At 48.1% G+C, this 18,856-nt stretch overlaps 7 protein-coding genes across 7 annotated transcripts; 2 read left to right on the forward strand and 5 right to left on the reverse strand.

Moving 5' to 3' along the window:
• Positions 1-3: 3 nt before the first annotated feature.
• BKA67DRAFT_510742 (TfdA family taurine catabolism dioxygenase TauD) lies at positions 4-1,243 on the reverse strand (the record flags this gene model as incomplete). The annotated part of the gene is made up of 3 exons (XM_046097351.1): positions 4-251; positions 303-1,035; positions 1,085-1,243. The coding sequence occupies 3 exons, from the start codon at positions 1,241-1,243 to the stop codon at positions 4-6; spliced, it is 1,140 nt and encodes a 379-aa protein (XP_045965083.1).
• Positions 1,244-2,526: 1,283 nt separating this feature from the next.
• On the reverse strand, positions 2,527-3,314 carry BKA67DRAFT_654104 (GPR1/FUN34/yaaH family-domain-containing protein; the record flags this gene model as incomplete). The annotated part of the gene is made up of 2 exons (XM_046106497.1): positions 2,527-3,016; positions 3,076-3,314. The coding sequence occupies 2 exons, from the start codon at positions 3,312-3,314 to the stop codon at positions 2,527-2,529; spliced, it is 729 nt and encodes a 242-aa protein (XP_045965084.1).
• A 1,819-nt stretch (positions 3,315-5,133) lies between these two features.
• BKA67DRAFT_667911 (fungal-specific transcription factor domain-containing protein) lies at positions 5,134-7,482 on the reverse strand. The gene is made up of 5 exons (XM_046108624.1): positions 7,363-7,482; positions 6,857-7,312; positions 6,571-6,698; positions 6,351-6,521; positions 5,134-6,298 (listed from the first exon to the last, which is right to left on the reverse strand). Exons 1-5 carry the CDS (start codon positions 7,453-7,455, stop codon positions 5,320-5,322), a joined length of 1,827 nt encoding a protein of 608 aa, XP_045965085.1. The 5' UTR covers positions 7,456-7,482; the 3' UTR covers positions 5,134-5,319.
• Positions 7,483-9,477: 1,995 nt separating this feature from the next.
• Positions 9,478-11,093, reverse strand: BKA67DRAFT_549737 (uncharacterized protein). Its single transcript, XM_046101605.1, has one exon. It carries the CDS (start codon positions 10,913-10,915, stop codon positions 9,581-9,583), a length of 1,335 nt encoding a protein of 444 aa, XP_045965086.1. The 5' UTR covers positions 10,916-11,093; the 3' UTR covers positions 9,478-9,580.
• A 345-nt stretch (positions 11,094-11,438) lies between these two features.
• Positions 11,439-13,419, forward strand: BKA67DRAFT_509784 (major facilitator superfamily transporter; the record flags this gene model as incomplete). The annotated part of the gene is made up of 8 exons (XM_046097267.1): positions 11,439-11,626; positions 11,744-11,780; positions 11,829-11,901; positions 11,963-12,038; positions 12,093-12,257; positions 12,312-12,669; positions 12,730-12,969; positions 13,033-13,419. The coding sequence occupies 8 exons, from the start codon at positions 11,439-11,441 to the stop codon at positions 13,417-13,419; spliced, it is 1,524 nt and encodes a 507-aa protein (XP_045965087.1).
• A 959-nt stretch (positions 13,420-14,378) lies between these two features.
• BKA67DRAFT_510103 (uncharacterized protein) lies at positions 14,379-16,307 on the forward strand (the record flags this gene model as incomplete). The annotated part of the gene is made up of 1 exon (XM_046097300.1): positions 14,379-16,307. One exon carries the CDS (start codon positions 14,379-14,381, stop codon positions 16,305-16,307), a length of 1,929 nt encoding a protein of 642 aa, XP_045965088.1.
• A 104-nt stretch (positions 16,308-16,411) lies between these two features.
• On the reverse strand, positions 16,412-18,652 carry BKA67DRAFT_71253 (cytochrome P450 monooxygenase-like protein). Its single transcript, XM_046109382.1, has 5 exons — positions 18,169-18,652; positions 17,755-18,106; positions 17,223-17,580; positions 16,740-17,167; positions 16,412-16,681 (listed from the first exon to the last, which is right to left on the reverse strand). The coding sequence occupies exons 1-5, from the start codon at positions 18,410-18,412 to the stop codon at positions 16,516-16,518; spliced, it is 1,548 nt and encodes a 515-aa protein (XP_045965089.1). The 5' UTR covers positions 18,413-18,652; the 3' UTR covers positions 16,412-16,515.
• Between the last annotated feature and the right edge of the window lie 204 nt (positions 18,653-18,856).

Raw genomic sequence — 18,856 nt, forward strand, 5'->3', positions numbered from 1 at the left:
TGACTAAGCCTTATAAGGTGTTTCAAATGGCCTCTCCGCTTGTGGAGTGATTCTGGCTAGGTGTCTGCGTTGCTTATTCTTCCAATCCACCAGGGCTGAATGTTGAGTCACCCGGTTGTCCCAAACGACGACAGTTCCTTCCTCCCACTTCACTCGTGCATGGAAGTCAGCGCCATAGGCGATGTGGTCGTACAAGAATTTCAAAATAGCATCAGATTCTTCCTTCTTCATACCGACAATGTCTCTCGTAACTATGTCCCGAGATCAGCAGCTGTTGGCTAGGTAATGGGGGTTGTACTCACACTGGGGGTTTATATAGAGAGCTTTTTGTCCAGTGGCAGGGTGTGTACGCACTATTGGGTGCTCATTGACGACAGGCTCGCGGCGTTTGATGCCATCTCGGGCCATAGAAGCATTGACTTGCTCGATACCAGAATGAGTTGCTTTCAAGCCGTGTAGACGCTCTTTGAATAGAGGACTCAGTCTCTCATACGCTTCGACACAATCGGCGAAGAGAGTATCGCCACCAGTTTCTGGCTTGTTAAGAACGTATAGGAAGGTAGTGCCTGGAGGCTGCTGCTCGTAGGACACGTCAGAGTGCCATGCAACGGAGCTTGTCCGCGACTGGAAGAACTTCTCAGCACCGTCATCGCCGGCGCCACGGTGTACAAGGTGGACCTCCGGGTGTCCTTCGGGAGAGCCTGAAGTCGGATGAATGTGGTGGCGACCAAAGTACTCGCCGAACTTAAGAGCTTCCGAGATTTCCAGATCTGCCAGGTCCTGCCCCCGGAATGCGACTACCTTTCTTTCTGCCACGTATCGTGCAAGCTGGTCTCTTCCAGCATTACTCAATTTGCTTAGCTGGACGCCTTTGACTTCAGATCCAATTGATGGTGTCAGATCTACAACGGCTGCATCCTTAGGTAACAACTCAGGGTATGATGTGTCTGCGTCCTTGCCATGTTCATAATGCTCAAATGGCTCGAGAGGAGGATATTTCTGCTCAGTGTTCCAGGTTGGGAGATAGTTGGGGTACTATGATAAGTCAGACGGAATTCAAGTCGATTTAGACACTCAGTTCTACCTTTGCGGCCTCAAAATCTTCCCTTCCAATACGCTCAGCCTCTTCATCGAGTCGACTCGATCCGAGCTCCTTGTAGGCTCCAAAGTTTGTTTTCAAAGACCGGACCGGTAGAGGCGCCTGCTCTGTCTCGGTCAAAGTTACGGTAGCAGAAGGGGCCATGTTGAAAATGTTTACGCTTTCTAAGCAGATAATACTACATATACCAGTGCATACTAGAGTTGACACGCAGGTTATGGAAACTTATATACCTGCGAAACCGCCAACACACCCCGCATTGCCGGAGACATTGCAAAGTCATGGCCATGATTGCGTGAGCAGCACTAGCATCCAATCGGCCTTGGTATTTCCCCCTTTGCTTGGGAAGTACAGAAGTGGCCGATACGGATATAAACGACCTACGATCCAACCCACAAGCGCCGTTGTACCAGACTTTGTTCTGAGAGGGCGTCTTGGTAGGGCTGCCCCACCACCCTTTGGAAATCGTGACGCGATCACGATGTTGCTATTGAGCTTCGAGAGCACGCAATCCGGAGACCGACAACCGAAAGTGCATTGAGGCTGTACATCGGAGCGATCTGCGTGGTATTCGTCAGAAATGCTGCACTTCAATTTCTGCGACGGCAAATCTTTCCTAGCCCGTCTAACACAAAGGCTTTCCTTTCCTGGGTTTTCTGTATGCCTGCTGTTTATGTCTCTCTTTGAGTATGCTTGCAAAGGCGGAAACCATACGAAATCAGCATGGATGACCATTTGAATTCCTTATCGGGTGCATCAAAGGCTTTCAGATACAAAAACATGCCACCTTCTTTTCTCGGAACACATTCTTTTCATGTTCATGGCTAAGGTTAGTCGACTCAGCACTCCTCTGCAATGAACCCTGCAGTATACTCCAATGTTTTTGGAATAGATCGAGAGCACGTGGAAGATTAGCACATGGGGACTTAACGTCGTCGCCGGATTGAGCCATGTAACGGCATGTAGCAGGCGAATGCCATTCAAAGCCAATTAACTTAAGTGGTAGCACTGTCCCTTTAACAACAATCGCTAAAGCTGCCAAGAACGCACCACCATCTAAACCTAGCCAACCCCTGCGATGCCATATGAATCGGATCTAAGATATTGCATGGCGATAAGGTGACCGCAAAGTAAATCGGACGGCTTTTGTTCCTTGAAAGATGTGGGCGCTACCATACTACACTCACTTTTATTCAGCCCGAACCTTTTTCTCAGTATTATGCGAATAATTATCAGGTCAGTACCTTGACTGGTAAGCTCAAAACTTGTTTCATTTGAGTATTGCACAGATATGCCTTGAATTGCTGCATTGTTAATATGGAACGAGCCCATTCGCCGATAGAGGCGACTTCCGGACTATCCTACTTCATACATCCATCGTCAAGCTTGAGCCACACATCGCCGTATCCAAAGTGATCATCTTCAGGTTAGGCCGATTTCTCCTGCTTGACCAGAGGGAACATGGGCACATTGATGGGCGTTGCCACGCTCCACAACGCAGCTGCACCGGCCCAGTAAGCCAAGAAAGCCGTGACGAATCCAAACGCACTAGCAGCCGTGCCCAGGGCGGCAATACCTGTGTGGTATTGACAAGCCAGGAATAGCAAGGTCAGGTCAGTGAACACCAGGACGAGCAGCATGATCAAGTTGCTGCGGGTCGCGGCGACGGTGAAGATCATGGTAACAATAAACCAGGCCCAGATGAACAGCGCAATCGCCTGGGTGAATTCCGCCGTAGGAAGACCGGTGACTGTATCGGTGTATGCGGCAATGATGCCCGAGCCGGGAAGGTAAATGAGGGCATATGAAAGCTGGAAGCCAGCGTAGGTACAAAACACGGTAGCACCGAAGGTGTTACCGTGAATGAAGGCGAAGATGCCGGCAATCGTTTGGCCGAGGCCGCCGTATGCGATCAGACTATCCAGTGTAAGTTCTCCCGTCTTGTCGACTGCCCACTCCTGACGGGGCAAACATACCTTGAGATCAAAACATTAGGCACTGTAACACCCTTGGGGCTTACACCAAACAGGCTGATTAGAAATAGGGCCTGGGCAAAAGCAAGTAGACCCAACGGCGACGGATCAGCAAGTTGACGGTGTCGAGGTTCTGCTGGTGTAGCCATCAGGGACGTGGTGACCGCGGGACGGTGGACATCCTGCTTACACTGCTGTGCTTCGAGATCACAAGTCTCGGCGATGGAAGCGGAGGGAGACATTGTTGTTGCCAATACCTAATAGACACAGGCGCTTGCGAGGGACGCGATTTTCCTGAGGTTATATCTACAAACGATACACAAGTAATCCGCGAGGATTTCGAAATACTTCCAGAGGATAGCAGCGTGGTGTATAATAAAGAATCAGAAACACTCTGTTCGTGGCCACTAAGAGATCCAGTACCCATTGTCGCTGCCCGCATCTGCATCCGCCCCCTGTGATAGCATTAGCATGATCAACATAGTCGCCGTGCTTTCATTTCCATCTTGGGTGGGAATTATTTGGCGTCTCCACGACTGGCGTGATTGGACCCCAGCATCGATAGACAACGTCTTGATAACCATCGATCCATTTTGCGACAAGATCGTCAACTCTTCCAATTACTCTGCTCTACATTCTGCAGCCTCTCTACCTCTGTGTAGAATTCGGCATATCAGCTAGTGATAGGGTGCGAACTTAGAATGCAGGATAACTTTTTGCGACAGCCCGTGAATTCGTATGGATTGCTTTCGAGTCACCGCATGGCATCTGCTGCTCAATGGGCCGATCTGTTTCAACGAACCTCGTCAGGCTGATACATCAGTTGAGGCTCAACTCCACGATACGACCCGTTCTGCCCACCAACAGGTTTGAGACCCCTGGGCAAGAATTCGACATGCAGGAACATAATTGCAATCTCACGTGGCTGCTGGGCCTTACGGTGCACCGACATATACACTGCCTATCGGCTGTCTTCCTGCGGTGGGCCGATAAAGGGCCCTGGCATGCCCCGTTCGGGCCGGAAATATCATGGAAATTATTGGTGTCGATGTTTTCTCCTTTGAGGTTTGCGATCCGGGATTACAAGTTCACTTTTGGTAAGAACTATTGATAATACTGGATCTCAGGCCATTTCTGGACCAAACCTCGGCATTTTCCTGCCATGGATATGATACATTTGGGGGCGATTGAAAAGGTCGCGACATCGAGTGGACACGACCCACAACCGTTTCCCTGCATCCTACATGGTACGACGGGAAAAGTTTTCTTTGTGGAACAAAAGATGGACCTCTGCCGGGGACACAATAGAGATGGTAAGATCGTGATCTTGTCGTTGTCGGCGATTTGTCGTCATTCAAAACGACTGGCTGTTCGACACTGCTCAAGCGGGCAAGACGTTTCGATCACAAACCAATGACATTGGGCCGGATGCATACAGCCTATGAGATGTTTGCAGTCCATCAATTGCAAGAGACGGATAATAAAAGTGTCCGTTCAAGTTTAGCGGCTCTCTCTCTAAGCTACAGGAGCCTCTTGTTGACTCCTGTGTCTCGAAAAACATGACAGGTTCTGGCTTGGTTCAATGTCTCTCCGGGTCCTGCCTCGAGGATCAACCCAGTCACCCTCGGTGGCATGGCCAATCGCGGCAATTTCACGAAGTCACAGCCTCACAGTGAAATGATCTAACTAAGGACTAGTTCACACACGTGAATAACCTCTTTCCTAGATGACTGTCGCCTCTAAACCAGTGGTTGTAGCGCGAGTGCGAGTTGCTGGCAACTGCTATATCACACGATCGCTCATCTTCATCGACTCCAGCAATGAACCGTTGCTTGTGAGTTAAGTAGTATAGCCTCTTTCCTATCTTTCGATTCATTTTATCGGGAAATTTGATTGCGTAACAAAAGATCTGTTCGTACTAAGCGGTGCGTTCTTGAAGTGTCCTTCGTTTGAACTTACAACAGCGGTTTTCGACTATATAAGGCTAATGGTCACAATCCTGCTTTTAAACCCTTTTGTGAGCCAAAGTTGACGGTCATTATAATTCAAGAAGAAGAAGAAGAAGAAGAAGGAGAAGAAAAAAGGATAGAATAGGCAAGGTCACTCCTCGGGGATATCAAGCGGAGTCACTGGAATCGTGTATCGAGCTGATTCCTCGTTGACTTCATGAAAATTGCTCAAATGTTATTTGTGGGCAATAACAGTGAGAAATACTCTAGAGTACGTTGGACGTTTGTCCTTTCCAGTTCAAAGCTCGTCTTGCAAACCAGAAACCCCCAGGACGTCGAAGCCGGTAAGACCCATAAGGAAAGCTTGATCGTCATTGTATATATTCGAGAGAAACCCGTTATCTACAGGTTGTGATGCGAATGTGCCTCCGTCGTCCTGTGCAAGACCAAGCGTCGTGAGAGGAGGGAGTGAGAGTCGTTGTAGAGCCGTAGCTCCATCCCATGAGGTGAACCCAGACGAGGAGGATTGTGTATGAGGTACTGGCCACGTTGATGTTGTCAAAGTCGAACTACCATTAGTGTCCAGTGCGGACGACTGATTTAGCGCGACATCTAGTACTTTGCTGGAGTCGGTCTGCTGCAATAGCCAAGCAGCCCAGTTATTGTAATTTGTTCCTTGTTGAGGTACCGCAGATGAAAGGACAGCAGCCTTTGCTTGAAGCAATTTATCGAAAGCCTCATCGGCAATCAATTGAAGAGCTTCCACAAAACTAACTCCCATCTGGGCAGTAGTATTACCTTCAGCCATTTTCGTCAAACACTCCAAACCAAATGACACTTGCCTCTCGTACCCAGCATCCCGCTCAACAATGCCAGCCAGTAGGACCACAATGGTGGCAATACTGCAAGCTTGAAAATCGGTGAACGAAAATCGAGTCAGATTACCCGTGGTACGGATGTCTTCGAATAACCGAAGCATCTTCTTGCCGGCTTTAATGCAATGCTTAGCTAGTGCCTCAATGTGCGGGTTTGTCTCAGAGACTTGGGATTCCCGGCCAAGATAATGTCGAAGCTTGCCACGGACAACAGTCACAACACTAACCTTACCCATGGCAATCCACGAGAAGTAGTAATTAGTGTACAGGTGGAAGGTCGCACGATAATGAGAAGACCGTGGATGTATGTTTTGCAATCGAAGGGTATCTGGTAGTGAATGCTTCCAGTCCTTTAGCTCAGCCTCGAACGGTGTTAAACCTTCCAAGGTAGAGGCCCATTCACTGCGGATTGTTTATCAGCTCACAATCGCCAGGTTTGTTCAAACCTACTTACAAAGCGTCAGGGACACGGTCCAAGATCATCATTAAGCGAGCATCGGCTATCTGAAGTTTAATGTTGTTGAACTTCTGCTGTTTATCTAATGGTTCTAATAGACGAGGAAGGCCGACGGTGATGATCGACGAGCTTATTGATCTCGGCCTGTTCAACTTCACAGTCGAAGCACTGAAATATCTCAGATCGGCGCTATCAAGAGATGGACAAGCTAACTCACCGCTCTAAAGAGTATACTGACCACCAAATTCTTCGACGAATTTCTAGTTCTTCTTCACTCAGGTTCGGATCATCCGAATTGAGATGTAGGTCAAGTGCAAGGGCTTTTCTAAGTGCTAAGCCAAGATACTGTTGTGTTCGTGGTCAGAGATTTTTTCGTTGAGATAGGGCCGGGGGCCCTCGGGAAGTATTGTAAAGCAGTTGCAGCAACCTTGATTATATCTGACAGGCAATGTACCCACCATAGACATACTAGCAATGGTAGAAATAATCCCAAAATTGCTTACCATGTAAGACGCGCCTAAAGCACTGGCCGGCAATAGGTAAACGCCCATTACAAATGGCGCTTGTACAGCCCGAAGGCACGGCATGTCAATGACGTCTGGAATCAAGGAGCGTGCCTGGTTATAAAAAATCCGCCCAGGATCACTGTCCTCTAGTGATAATGAGGATCGAGAGCTTGCAGGCCTTGCTAGTGTGGTCCATTGACTGCCGAGGGCGAAAGCAGCGTGAGCAAGACAAACAAAACTGCAGTCCGAGCGCAGCCGAGACGAGGTATCCGTATAGAATTCGTTGATCTCAGCAAGAAACTGAGGTTGGTGAAAATAGAAGAAGGAATCAGTACCATGGTCTATGCAGACGGATAGCAGAAAATCAGCTACTTGTCTCGGTGGAAATGCTTCGACAGCCCTGCGTAGTCTTTGTAGTTCGGCGGGTTGTAGCGCATGTGTGTGGAGGGCTTGCTGTAATAATTGTTAGTAGAGGGTTTCCTTGATGTTAAGAGATGCCTGACCGCCTGCATAGATGCTATCACATTTCCCTCTAGGGCTGGCCCTGGGTCGAGCGAGAATGTTTCTCTCAGTCGCGAAAGGAAACGAGGCCACATAAACCTTTCAGTTGGATCTGTACTTATTCATCAATACGCATATCCACGACATACACACGTCGTTATCTCGAACTCACGGCCATTGCCGGAGCGGTATGTGCCAGGTGGGCTTGTCTGAGTAGCACTGTCGTCGAATCTCCCCGCCGTCTCTTCACGACTATCACGAGGGATCTCAGAGGTACTTTCTGTGGGACTCAATTCCCTGAGTCAATGTCAGTCAATGGTATCAAGCATAGGGCATGAAACATGAAATATATCCTGGACATTTGACTCGCCAAAGCATGAACCGAAAACAATACATCCAACACTCTGAGACTGGAAACCATAAGCTGAAACTTAAATGACGATCTCTACAAGATTCTAAACATAACACATCGTACCTTCGGAAAATGCAAGAAAGCGAGTTCGACTGACATCGCTGGCACACACCAGAACCTGTGCCTATACACTTGCTCTTCCTCACTTTGCATCGATCACAACTATGACACTTTTCATTAGTGCTAGGACTACCTAACGTTACTAGGTTAATTCAATGACTTACGCTCGAGCGGCACGCTTCCGACTCTCGTCCGGCACTCGTCTTCTCCGCCGGCGCCGTGCAGCTGCAGGTGTATCAAGAGTAACACCTGCCATGGTTGTATCTGTGGTGTCTCATGTTGAATTGATGGATCCCAAGGACGGCACGAAGGTCAGATAGCCGAGCATTGATATCGGGAAATTGGTTCTTACTTACGTGGGAGTCAATCACCGACGTCGGATAGCATGCATCCCAAACCCGCTGACTCGGCAATGTTTGAGTGGGGGAGATGATAACAATGGGGCGATTCAGCTTCTTGTCGAATCTGGGGAGCACGCTAAATTCTGCTTGAGACCCCACTGATAAATGGCGGGCAATGTGCAAACTGCAATCCAGCTTCAGGAAATGATACAATGCCCAAGATCGTTATCGTTGTGATGTACTACATAGTTTGTTAGAGACGATATGTAGTGTGTAATTACATGTCGGGGCGGTAATAAACCGTAAAATTACAAGTGAGCACGTTGCCGACAAACAAACCGATTGTATCACCATACGGAGTACATACCACACCGAACACCACACATCTGCCAAAATACTGTAAACCCATCCCAGCTTCTAGACTAGACTAGTTTAATTGTTTATCTCCACGACCTTATAGCATTGTGTGCAGGACAGAATGAGTATTGACTATGATGCACATACTGATTTAAATAAGCAGAACATCACTTGTGCATGAATTGGCGCATGGTTTAGTTACCTTAAGCGCGCATCACAGACAAATCTCTTTTATTGAAGGAAAAGCATGTGTACCGTACCAAGACCTACCTCAACATTTGGGGGCTGGTCAACGGCTGATACCGGGCAATATCTTGGTGCATATATCTGGATTTGCCAGTTATAAGACTCTACTGTACATAATTTTTATTTCAGAGCCTTCTAAACGGAGGTGTGATGCAAGCCAAACGTGGGTGACCTATGCACTAGGTTAGGCAGTAGTATACCCATTGTCAACGCAGTCATAGCGATTAATATCGTTTTGATATTATCGATTTTAGATTACCGAAAGATGAGGCCCATTTGCTTCCATTCGCAAGAGCATCATCGTATTTTCATGCACAACATAGAAGTTATAATGATGAGTTTAATCCGCACACTGGAAAGTGAGCCAGTAAGTTTGATCATCCATTGACGCCACACAAAGAATATGGTCGGTTCTAACGAAAGATGACAGCGGTCTCGCAACAGCTGCTGCGGAGATGGCCGGAGTTAGATAATATTGTGACGGAAATTGGGAATCATGATATATGCCGTCATGGTTAACATGTATCTAGATGTCATATCTATTAAGATTAGGCCGTCTATGCCTTGATATTGAGCATATCCTATACATCGTTTTTGGGGTGGGCACTTATTGCTTACTGGTACAATATTATTGGGGCTAGTCTAGTAACAAGCTGAATGAAAGGTGGAAGATGTAGAGATTTGGTGGCTGGTGCGACTATCCTCAAACGTGAATTTCTGTCAAGAATAGTATGTTGAGGCGATTGTGCATATCATAACGACTAGTTACGCTATTAATTTACTATGCGATCCTTCTGAATTGCACTATAGTTGTGGTTTAATCCTGACTGGCACGTATGCATCTTCAGTTATGGTATCAATCCTACTCTTATAGATCCGACCTTCCTTCATAACACCGTTGACATACTGATCCGGCTGGTCCAGTATAGTGACGTCTTCCAAGGGATTAGCCTTTAGAAACAGGATATCCGCATCAAAACCTTCCTGTATCTGGCCGATAGTGGACTCTTGACGCAACATGTGTGCAGGATTGATCGTCGCACTACGTAGTACCTCGAGTGATGGAAGGATCTTGGCCCGAAGCGCGAATTCGTGTGTCTGGGCTGCTCCCAGAGGACCAAGCAGGTCCGTCCCGAAGCAGATCTTAACTCCGTTCTCGTGTGCCACTTTCAAAGCTTTCAATCCCGCGTCCAGCACCTCGGTGTTCTTGGATTGCGATTCGGGGGGCAGGTACCCTGTCCACTTAGACGATGACATCTGGTCGTATGTAACCAAGGTCGGTGTCAAATAGACATCATTTTCAACCATCAACTGCGCAGTCTCCTCGTCCAGGAAGTTGCCGTGCTCAATGCCCTTGACTCCGTTCCGCACACAATGGCGTATCGCCTCTGTAGTATACGCATGTGCTGTAACATAAGTTCCCGCATTTTGGGCGCACTCAACCATAGCCCTGATCTCCTCCCCTGTGAATTGGAGATGGTCTATCTTGTCCGTCGGGCTGCTGACTCCACCAGATCCCATGATCTTGATGAAGTCGCTTCCAGTGCGGATCTCCTCGCGCACGGCTTGCATGCATTGCGCTACACCGTTGCAAACTCGACCAAGTCCAGTCGTGGCACCACCACAGCACGCTGAGTGATCGTGCTTGTTTCGAAAGTCTGCGTGTCCTCCCGATTGGCTAAGTGCATGCCCAGCAATAAAGAGCCTCGGTCCGGGGAAGACACCATCCGCAATGGCCTCTCGCATGGCGGAATGCGCCCCGCCACAATCCCGTATCGTGGTAAAGCCGCGGTGCAGCATCTGTGAGCAGACATATGGTTGTCGGAGTAGACTGACAGACTCTGGATTACCAAAGGCGGAGCTCAGGTCCATAAAGCCTGGAACGGCGATGAGATGAACATGAGAGTCGATGAGGCCTGGACTCAGATACTGCCCCGTACAGTCAATGACATCAAACCCTGACGGCGATGGTAACTTATTCGAAGCTGGGTTGATAGAAGTTATTTTGCCATCCTGAATTCTCACTGTTGCCGACTCGCGGATTGAGCCCTGAGCGACGTCAACGACGTTCGCGTTGTGAAGCAGATAGGCCTTGGGTGGTGGCCGTAGCCAGGGCTTGATGTCGGCTTCTTGAACCATTGTGACAGTCACGTAATGCAAACAATGCAACAACACAAGAATCGTGGAGGATAGTTGGTGGTTTCTTTGGAGGCTGAAGACACTGATCAAGTCAAATCAATATAATACATTCACAGTGTCTACAACGATAACAAGACACGTTCCAAAACTGCTTGTCAATGAAATATGGAAGGTGAATAATAAGTCGGGTAATTGGTAACTTGATGCAGATTGCCGAGCCGTTTCGGCCACTAAAGTCGGGTATCTGTCATCACAAAGTAGGCGTACCTCCGATACGGCGCGATCCGGCTCATTGGTACTATCAGACTCCTATCAAGCGGATTGACAATCTTGTTCCCCAACTCCGTGCACTTCCCCAGATAATTTTGTGGAGTCATCGATATGACTTGAATTACAGTAAAAACAAATATAAGATAGGGCTCGTGCCTTCTCATAATGGCAGTGGTCCGAAGCCATTGATTGTGGTACTGCATACTGTGGTGCAAAGTATATCCAACCCCATACACCACACTGCCTCGCCGCCATGGTGTCCGCTATCGAAAAGTCTGGTGCTAATGTGCCAGATGGTGGTGCAGAAGGCAAGCGGCTCAGTGTAGAGGAGAAAGGCGACGTCGTTGAGCTTGCATCGTCCTATACCGAGGAAGAAGAAAGGAGAGTACTCCGCAAGATTGATTACACTATTCTTCCTATGATGTGCTTCATCTTCTTTCTGTATGCAACTCCCCACGGCCATAATTGTACTTCACGACTATTCTATTGGTTGTCTCAGAATGCAACTTGAGACCATTTCATAGAAAAGAATGGTGCTGACTTCCAGTCGTCGAATAGACAATACTTGGACAAGCAGACCTTGAGCTATGCATCTGTATGTCCCCAAATCACACATTCTGTAACATGCAACTCACAGTGAAAGGTTTTCGGTCTCATCACAGATCTTGGCATGTCTAGTACCCAATATTCGTGGTGTACTTCGATCTTTTACATTGGTACGCAGTCCATGCAATTGAGTTGTCCTGTACAAATATGCTAACATGATTTGTGGTACAGGCCAGCTAGTCGCCGAGTATCCCTTCATCTACCTGATGTCTAAACTACACCTCACCAAATTCGTTGGTGTAACAGTGTACGATCCCTAAGTCGTTGTTCGTCCACGATATTTGTTGACACCACGTCACAGTGTTATATGGGGCATTATTTGCATGTGCTTGGCAGCGCCGCATAGCTTTGCTGGTTTTGCAGCAGTCCGTTTCTTGCTCGGTTTTGCGGAAGGTGCTGTGTCTCCATCATTTGTAACGATAACTGCAATCTGGTATCAGAAAGACGAGCATGCCGTCCGGACAGCGTCAGTGCTGTTGAACCCCATTTCTGAAGTCATAGCTAACATCATGTCCAACAGACTCTGGGTAACAATGAATGGAATTGCACAAGTGATCGGATGTCTCCTGATGTATGGTATTGGTAAGAATAACACGCTATCTTTGGCACCTTGGCGGACAATCTTCATTGTTTGTGGCGCTATCACAACCGCTGCAGGCGGTGCCTTTTATCTCATGATGCCGAATGGCCCTAAAGACGCCTGGTTCCTAAACGCTAGAGAGAAGGAGGTCCTGTCAGCACGAATGGCGAAGGACCGTGAAGGAGGGGACAAGACTTCATTTTCTGTGCGACAACTTAGAGAGGCTCTCCTAGATGGAAAGTCATGGTTCGTTCTTGGCTTCGGAGTTTTAGTAACAATGCAGTCACCAGTACTTACGGTACGCTCCGTCTTTCTTGGCATCACTTCCAATTATGTATGGCTGACTCACTTTATCTAGTTTGCTTCTCTTGTCATCAACACGATTGGATACGACAAGTACCAAACGATGCTGTATACAGCGCCGTCAGGGGCAGTTCAGGTTTTGCTTCTTTGGATTGGGGTAGCAGGTTGTTGGTTGTTTCCTCGCAATCGCACATTGGTGGTGCTGGTGTTGATCATCCCTCCGCTCATTGGTACAGTTCTCCTCCTGAAGCTGTCGACTGATTCGGGCTGGGGTATGATTATTGCTTCCTGGCTTGTGAGTCCTAGAAATGCCCCATCTTTGCCGTACTTTCGACTAAGCATCAACGCGCTCACCTAGGCGTCGTGCATTACTGCCGTCATGTCACCTTTACTGTCCTTGACAGCATCAAACGTCAAGGGAAATACGAAGCGTTCTGTCGTCAGTGCCATGTTCTTCATTGGATATTGTGCTGGCTGCATTGGTGCACCGCAATTGTGGACAGACAAACCTCGGTATTTTAAAGGTGTTGTGACCGGCATTGTCACTTGGTGCCTCTTGTTCATTGTCGTTGCAGCGTATCGTTTCGTGTGCATACGCGACAACGCTGCTCGCGACAAATGCGCAGCCGCACACCAACATGTGGATGGTGTCGCTACACATACGCAAGTTGTGTTAGATAAGTACGGTGCGCCACGCACAGACCTGACTGACAAGGAAGACGCGAGATTTCGATATAGTTGGTAGTGGTCATATTGTTTCTGCTCACGAGCCGGGCATTTCGATTTGGAACCGGCGCTGGCATGGCCAAATGCGTGTTCCATGACAGCAGCTACTGTTTGACTGTGCATCTCCCTGTCTGCGAAGGAATCCTCGCAAACCTAATTGTAATGAGGTCATTTCATATGGCAGGCTTTCGTCTGGTATACATTGCTTACAGTTGTGGAGCTCATAGAATGCGACCAATACAGTGATTCACCCGCGAGTCGTTCACTCATCCAACAATTGGAGCAGGGAACCCCGAGATGCGATATCCGGTTGTAACGTTGAAGAAGACACTCGAACAGTGATGGCCCTACTTTAGCGGTTAAGAACCACTAAAAAGGCGCTGCCGAAACTCACATTCAAGCCATCAAATGCCCGAGTAGGGGGTGCTTATGCTCTTTAGCGGTTGTTCCATGACTGATTGGGGTATAGCAATGTATAGCTAGTGTGCAAGTCACCACTCTTAATGTTAATTTTAGGGGACCAACCGACTTGGCAAAATGCCGATCACGCTGGGATGGGAAATTCAGCGTCATAGCATGAGAAAAGAGACTTCAGGCTTCTCGTTTCTCGTTTCTCGTATTGAGAATTGGGAACTGAGACTTGTGAAGACGATTTGCCACTTTGAACACACGAAAAGCCCCCCAAGAACTTGATCCCAGATACTTGTATTGTTGTTGTTTGCGCCCGGCGTCCTGAATTAAAATATTTGCTCAACTGCCTCCGGGGGCTGCGGTTCAGCACTAATAGCAACAACCCTGGTATTTTACTAAGGTTATACCATGGCGGATACCCGAAGACCAAGTTCACGCAGCGAGTCCTTTGACGACAAGAAATATGGCAAATACGACGATGCGGCATCGTTTGGTTATCGTTCGACAGACACCGGATTTTCAACAGCAGAATACGACTCTGGCAAAGGGGATGGCTATAAAGACCGCATGATTAAGAGTTCGCGCTCGGCCAAGCAAAGACCACGGTACCATGTTCTCCGGTTCTGGACATGGGAAATACTTTCACTCATCGTGGCCATTGGGCTGATGGCTGCGACTGTTGGGATCCTCGCTCATTACCAAGGCCAGCAAGTTCCTGATTGGCCGCTGTCTATAAATTTGAACACACTGGTGGCATTACTTTCGACGATTCTGAGGGCCGCCATGTTGGTGGCAGTCGCGGAAGTCATCGGGCAGTTAAAGTATGGGCATTTTGCCAAGCCGCAATCTTTGAAGCATCTGCACGACTTTGATCGGGCCAGCCGCAGTGTCAATGGATCTATCAAGCTATTGTTCGTCGCACCGAAAAGTCTATTGGCTGTCACTGGCGCTCTGGTCACGATCATATCTTTAGCCATTGGCCCATTCACGCAGCAGGCCATTAGATCGGTGACGTGCCCACAGTTCGTGGCAGACATGAATGCATCTATTCCGGTATCGCATTTCGTGCCTGGACGCGCTGTCTATTATCGAATAGGGGCTGGTCAATGGGAAGTTGACACAGACATGAAAGGTGCAATGATTAACGGCTTGACGAATCCTGCTGGCAACGACTCTGCCATTGTCGCAACTTGTCCGACGGGCAACTGCACCTTTCCCGTTGACTCAAGCAACATTACCCACTCTTCAATAGGTATGTGCAGTGCTTGTATCGACACTACTGGATTCGTCACCAAAACCGAGAATCTCACTACCAACTATACCATGCCAAATAACCTCTGGCTCTCACCGGGCTCAGGTCATGCGTATCTCAACGTCATGATTGATTATAACCTTACATGGGCAGAGTCTGCCTTTACGGGTGGGTTCGGAGCGATAGCACGCGGCGCCCTCACCAACTTTACCACCATGACATTTACCCAGTCGTCGTGCTACAAGAACAGTGAAGGAGTGATAGAATGCCCTCACAACGTTACTGGATATGTTGGCCTCTCAGACTATGTTGCCACGTCATGCTCAGTATATCCATGTCTCACGAATTATCATGCCGACATGAGCTCCGGGGCGCTGGATGAGCAAGTCGTATCTACTATACCTGCGCCTGTCAACTGGGTCGAAGCAAACATAAGTGTGGATGGCTTCAGCTCCGGGGCGAACTACACGGCACTCAAGTCGCCCTGTTTAATTGACAATGTCATGTACGACAAAACGAACTTCTCCGAGGTGTCACAGCCTTCGAACCGGACAATGACAGGCATAAACGTCGATGGGACGAATTACACAGTTCCAGACGAATGTCTTTACAAGGTAGAATGGCTCTATGGTGCCGCACTGAACGCTTTTATGAGCGAGACAGTCTTCAGTGGGTCCTGTTCGTACGATCATAGTCAGGGCGGTTCGCTTTACTGCTCCAACTCATGGTGGCTCTCACCACTATACAATCAACAGAATGCATCATTTGAGTCAATCAGTAATCGGATCGGTCAGTATACCACGGCGATTACCCACAAATTTCGGACAGTGGGTTCGAGTAACTCTGACTACTCGACGAAAGAGTCGACATTGGGCACTGTTATCGAGATGACCGTTTGTACTGAATTCGATTGGCGTTGGTTACTGATGCCGCTAGCCTTGCTGGTCGCATCAATAGCGATGCTTGTGCTGATGATGATACGCAACTATGCAGACCATCCAAGACAGCCGGTATGGAAGAGTTCTGTTCTCCCGCTCTTGTTTCATGGACTCGATAGCGCGCCTCGCACGAACTCTGGACCTGCTATGGAACTGGATCAAATGAAGGAGCAGGCAAACCAGATTAAGGCTAAATTTCAAACTGGGGCAGCTGCAGGTTTTGTAGATATGACGGACGCTGGCAAGGGCAGTATTAGAAGCAGAGATGTGGACATGGACTCCTTGGTGAGCTCTCGGCAACTTTAAGACTTCAGATTTACAAGTCTAATTTTGCATAAAATTTATAGATCTGATAATCTAATTACGATATTTCTGGCCCGCTATGTAGGGGAAGTGTGCCCTGTGTATGCGGCGATCACCTCGCATTCTTGTCAAAACCAATGGTTATATCAAGTGTGAGCTAGGAGAGCATTTGACCGACAGCAACCACGCCCGATTCGCCTACACTGGAACTTCAAGTTAAAGTGATTTTGACAGAGATAGAACCTTTGGTTGTCTGGACCACGATGAGATCATGATCATATGAAATATCTTCGACGGTGGTATCATGAAGTGTGGCGCGCGGCAAAACTCGAAGTGCCATAGCAGCCGCCATGATATAGAGCTCACAATAAGCCAGCCTGAGAAGTACTGATCAGCATCTGCTATCGGAAACTCTTCAGAATAAAATCAACTTACTGCTCACCGATGCAGGATCGGCTACCCTTTCCAAATGCGATGAGAAATTTCTGAAGCTTGTGATTCGGTTGACCGTCTGGCAACAACCACCGCTCCGGTCGAAATTCATTTGGATCTGGGAACAGGCTCTCGTCGAAGTGGTTCAGCATCGAAGTCATACCGATAGGGGTGCCTTTCGGAATAACCCATTCGACATTGCCGTCCTGGGACTTGTAGAACAAGTTTTCGTCTCGCGCTATCCTGGCACTTCTGTGTGACACGCCAGGCATCATTCGCAACGACTCATGAATTACGGCCCACAAGTAGGGCCTCTGTTCCAGATCTGTCCATTTGAGGTTCGATGGGTCGGTGCCGTGCAGACTTTCCATCAAACATGCGTAGGTCTGTGGTTGTGCCAAAAGATAATAAGTGATGACTGTCAGTGACGCCTAATGTACATGTTAATCACTAGCACGTGCAACAGGCAAATAAGGCGTATCTTACGGCAGTGGTCTCCGTACCTGCCAGCAAGAAGTTGAAGCCTTCCCCTGACAGACGATAGGTGGACTTCTCCTCGGGTGGCAGGATCTTTGAGTCCATGAGTTCCGCGAAAACCCGACCATTATCCGGATCTTTGATGGCCTTTTCCACGTATCGTGGTATCACTACCGTCATCTGGTCCATTACGGTCTTCAAATCTTTACTCAGACGAGTCGCCAGTGGGATAGCAATCGCTCCGAGGTTCCTGGCTAAGGCGTTGTGTCTCATCATGTAAGCACTCTGAAAGAAGCTTTTGACCCAAGTGGCAAAGTTAGGTTCCCAACCTTCCTGGTCGACAAAACCCATAGGTTCGCCAAACGCACTGCGATATCAATAACACGTCAGCAAATGTCTACTTTTGTAGTTGCATGGTAGATTTTTCGGGGCGGTGTCTTGTGTGTGGCCACTAGTCCCACTCCTCTAAAGATCTGTGGAAGCACTGAGTAGTGGTCATGACCAAGAAATTCCTGAGGTTAAAGATTATTTCTATACATACTATTGCGAGATTATATCGGCCGTGAAGCAGTTGAATGCTTCCTTTACGTCAAACGGACCTTTATCGGCATACCGCAACATCTTGTTGATAGTACGCTGAGAGAAATCGTGTACCTCGCTTTCGAGCTTCAGCGTTTGGCCCTTTGAAAAGAACCTCGATAAGGCATCTTTACGAATGCGGTGCAGTTCATGCGGAACGGTAGAGAAACCGGTCACTGCTACTGGACCAACAGCTCCGGTATTCAACTGGTGTTGCCACTTGTCGCGAATGCGACCTCCCACAGCATAAATCTCATTGGTGAAGTATGGGTCATTGCAGTGAAGCTCATCCGGATTGATCCTAACGACAGGTCCTAAATTTCAATCGGTCAGATAAATTCTGGGAAGCAGTTTGCGATCTGATAAGAAAGCTTACCATATTTTTCGTGCATGCGTTTAATTTCGTGGCCATAGCGCCCTAGTAGCCACCAGTCGTAGTATGCTTCGTACAGGTACGTCGCTGCTGCAATTTTTGGGCCTGGGAACTGGGCCAAAGGGTGAAATGGTGAGATGTTATATATAAAGAGAAGAGTATGGTAGGCAATCCAGCAACCAACTATACCCAGCACGGCTGTGAGGCCACCCTTGATAGTCAGGACTTCATCGAGGCCTGAATGCATGGTATCACAGACGACAAAAGTATGTAGGTCCAGAAAGAAAACCAACACCCAAGTCGAGAGAAAAGAATTAGCCGGCTATTTTCATGCTTTAATGCAAGTCAAGGAACGAGGCTCTAACGGATACCCCTCAAGAGCCCTGTAATTCGTAGCGTACGTTTCATTAGAATCCTTGCAGTGGTGGAGTGAAGAGTGGAAACTGTTGAAGATAGGACCCCGAACTGTTAGCCTTTGTTATCTTAGTACTGCCTTGGGAGGAAGAATTACGGGTTGGTCAAAGTCCATTCTCCGTATTCGTGTGGATCACACCCCCATCTCAACAAGGTTAAACCACACATCTGGTCCCTTCATGCATCCAATTGGCGCAAGAGAATATGACATTACTTCACGGACAGACGGACTAATAGACCGCGTGACGCACAATGCACAATTTCGATGGGGATTGTG

This window comes from Truncatella angustata (genome assembly GCF_020726525.1).
Source record: "Truncatella angustata strain MPI-SDFR-AT-0073 chromosome Unknown BKA67scaffold_1, whole genome shotgun sequence".
In the NCBI taxonomy this organism is placed as follows: Eukaryota; Fungi; Ascomycota; class Sordariomycetes; order Amphisphaeriales; family Sporocadaceae; genus Truncatella; species Truncatella angustata.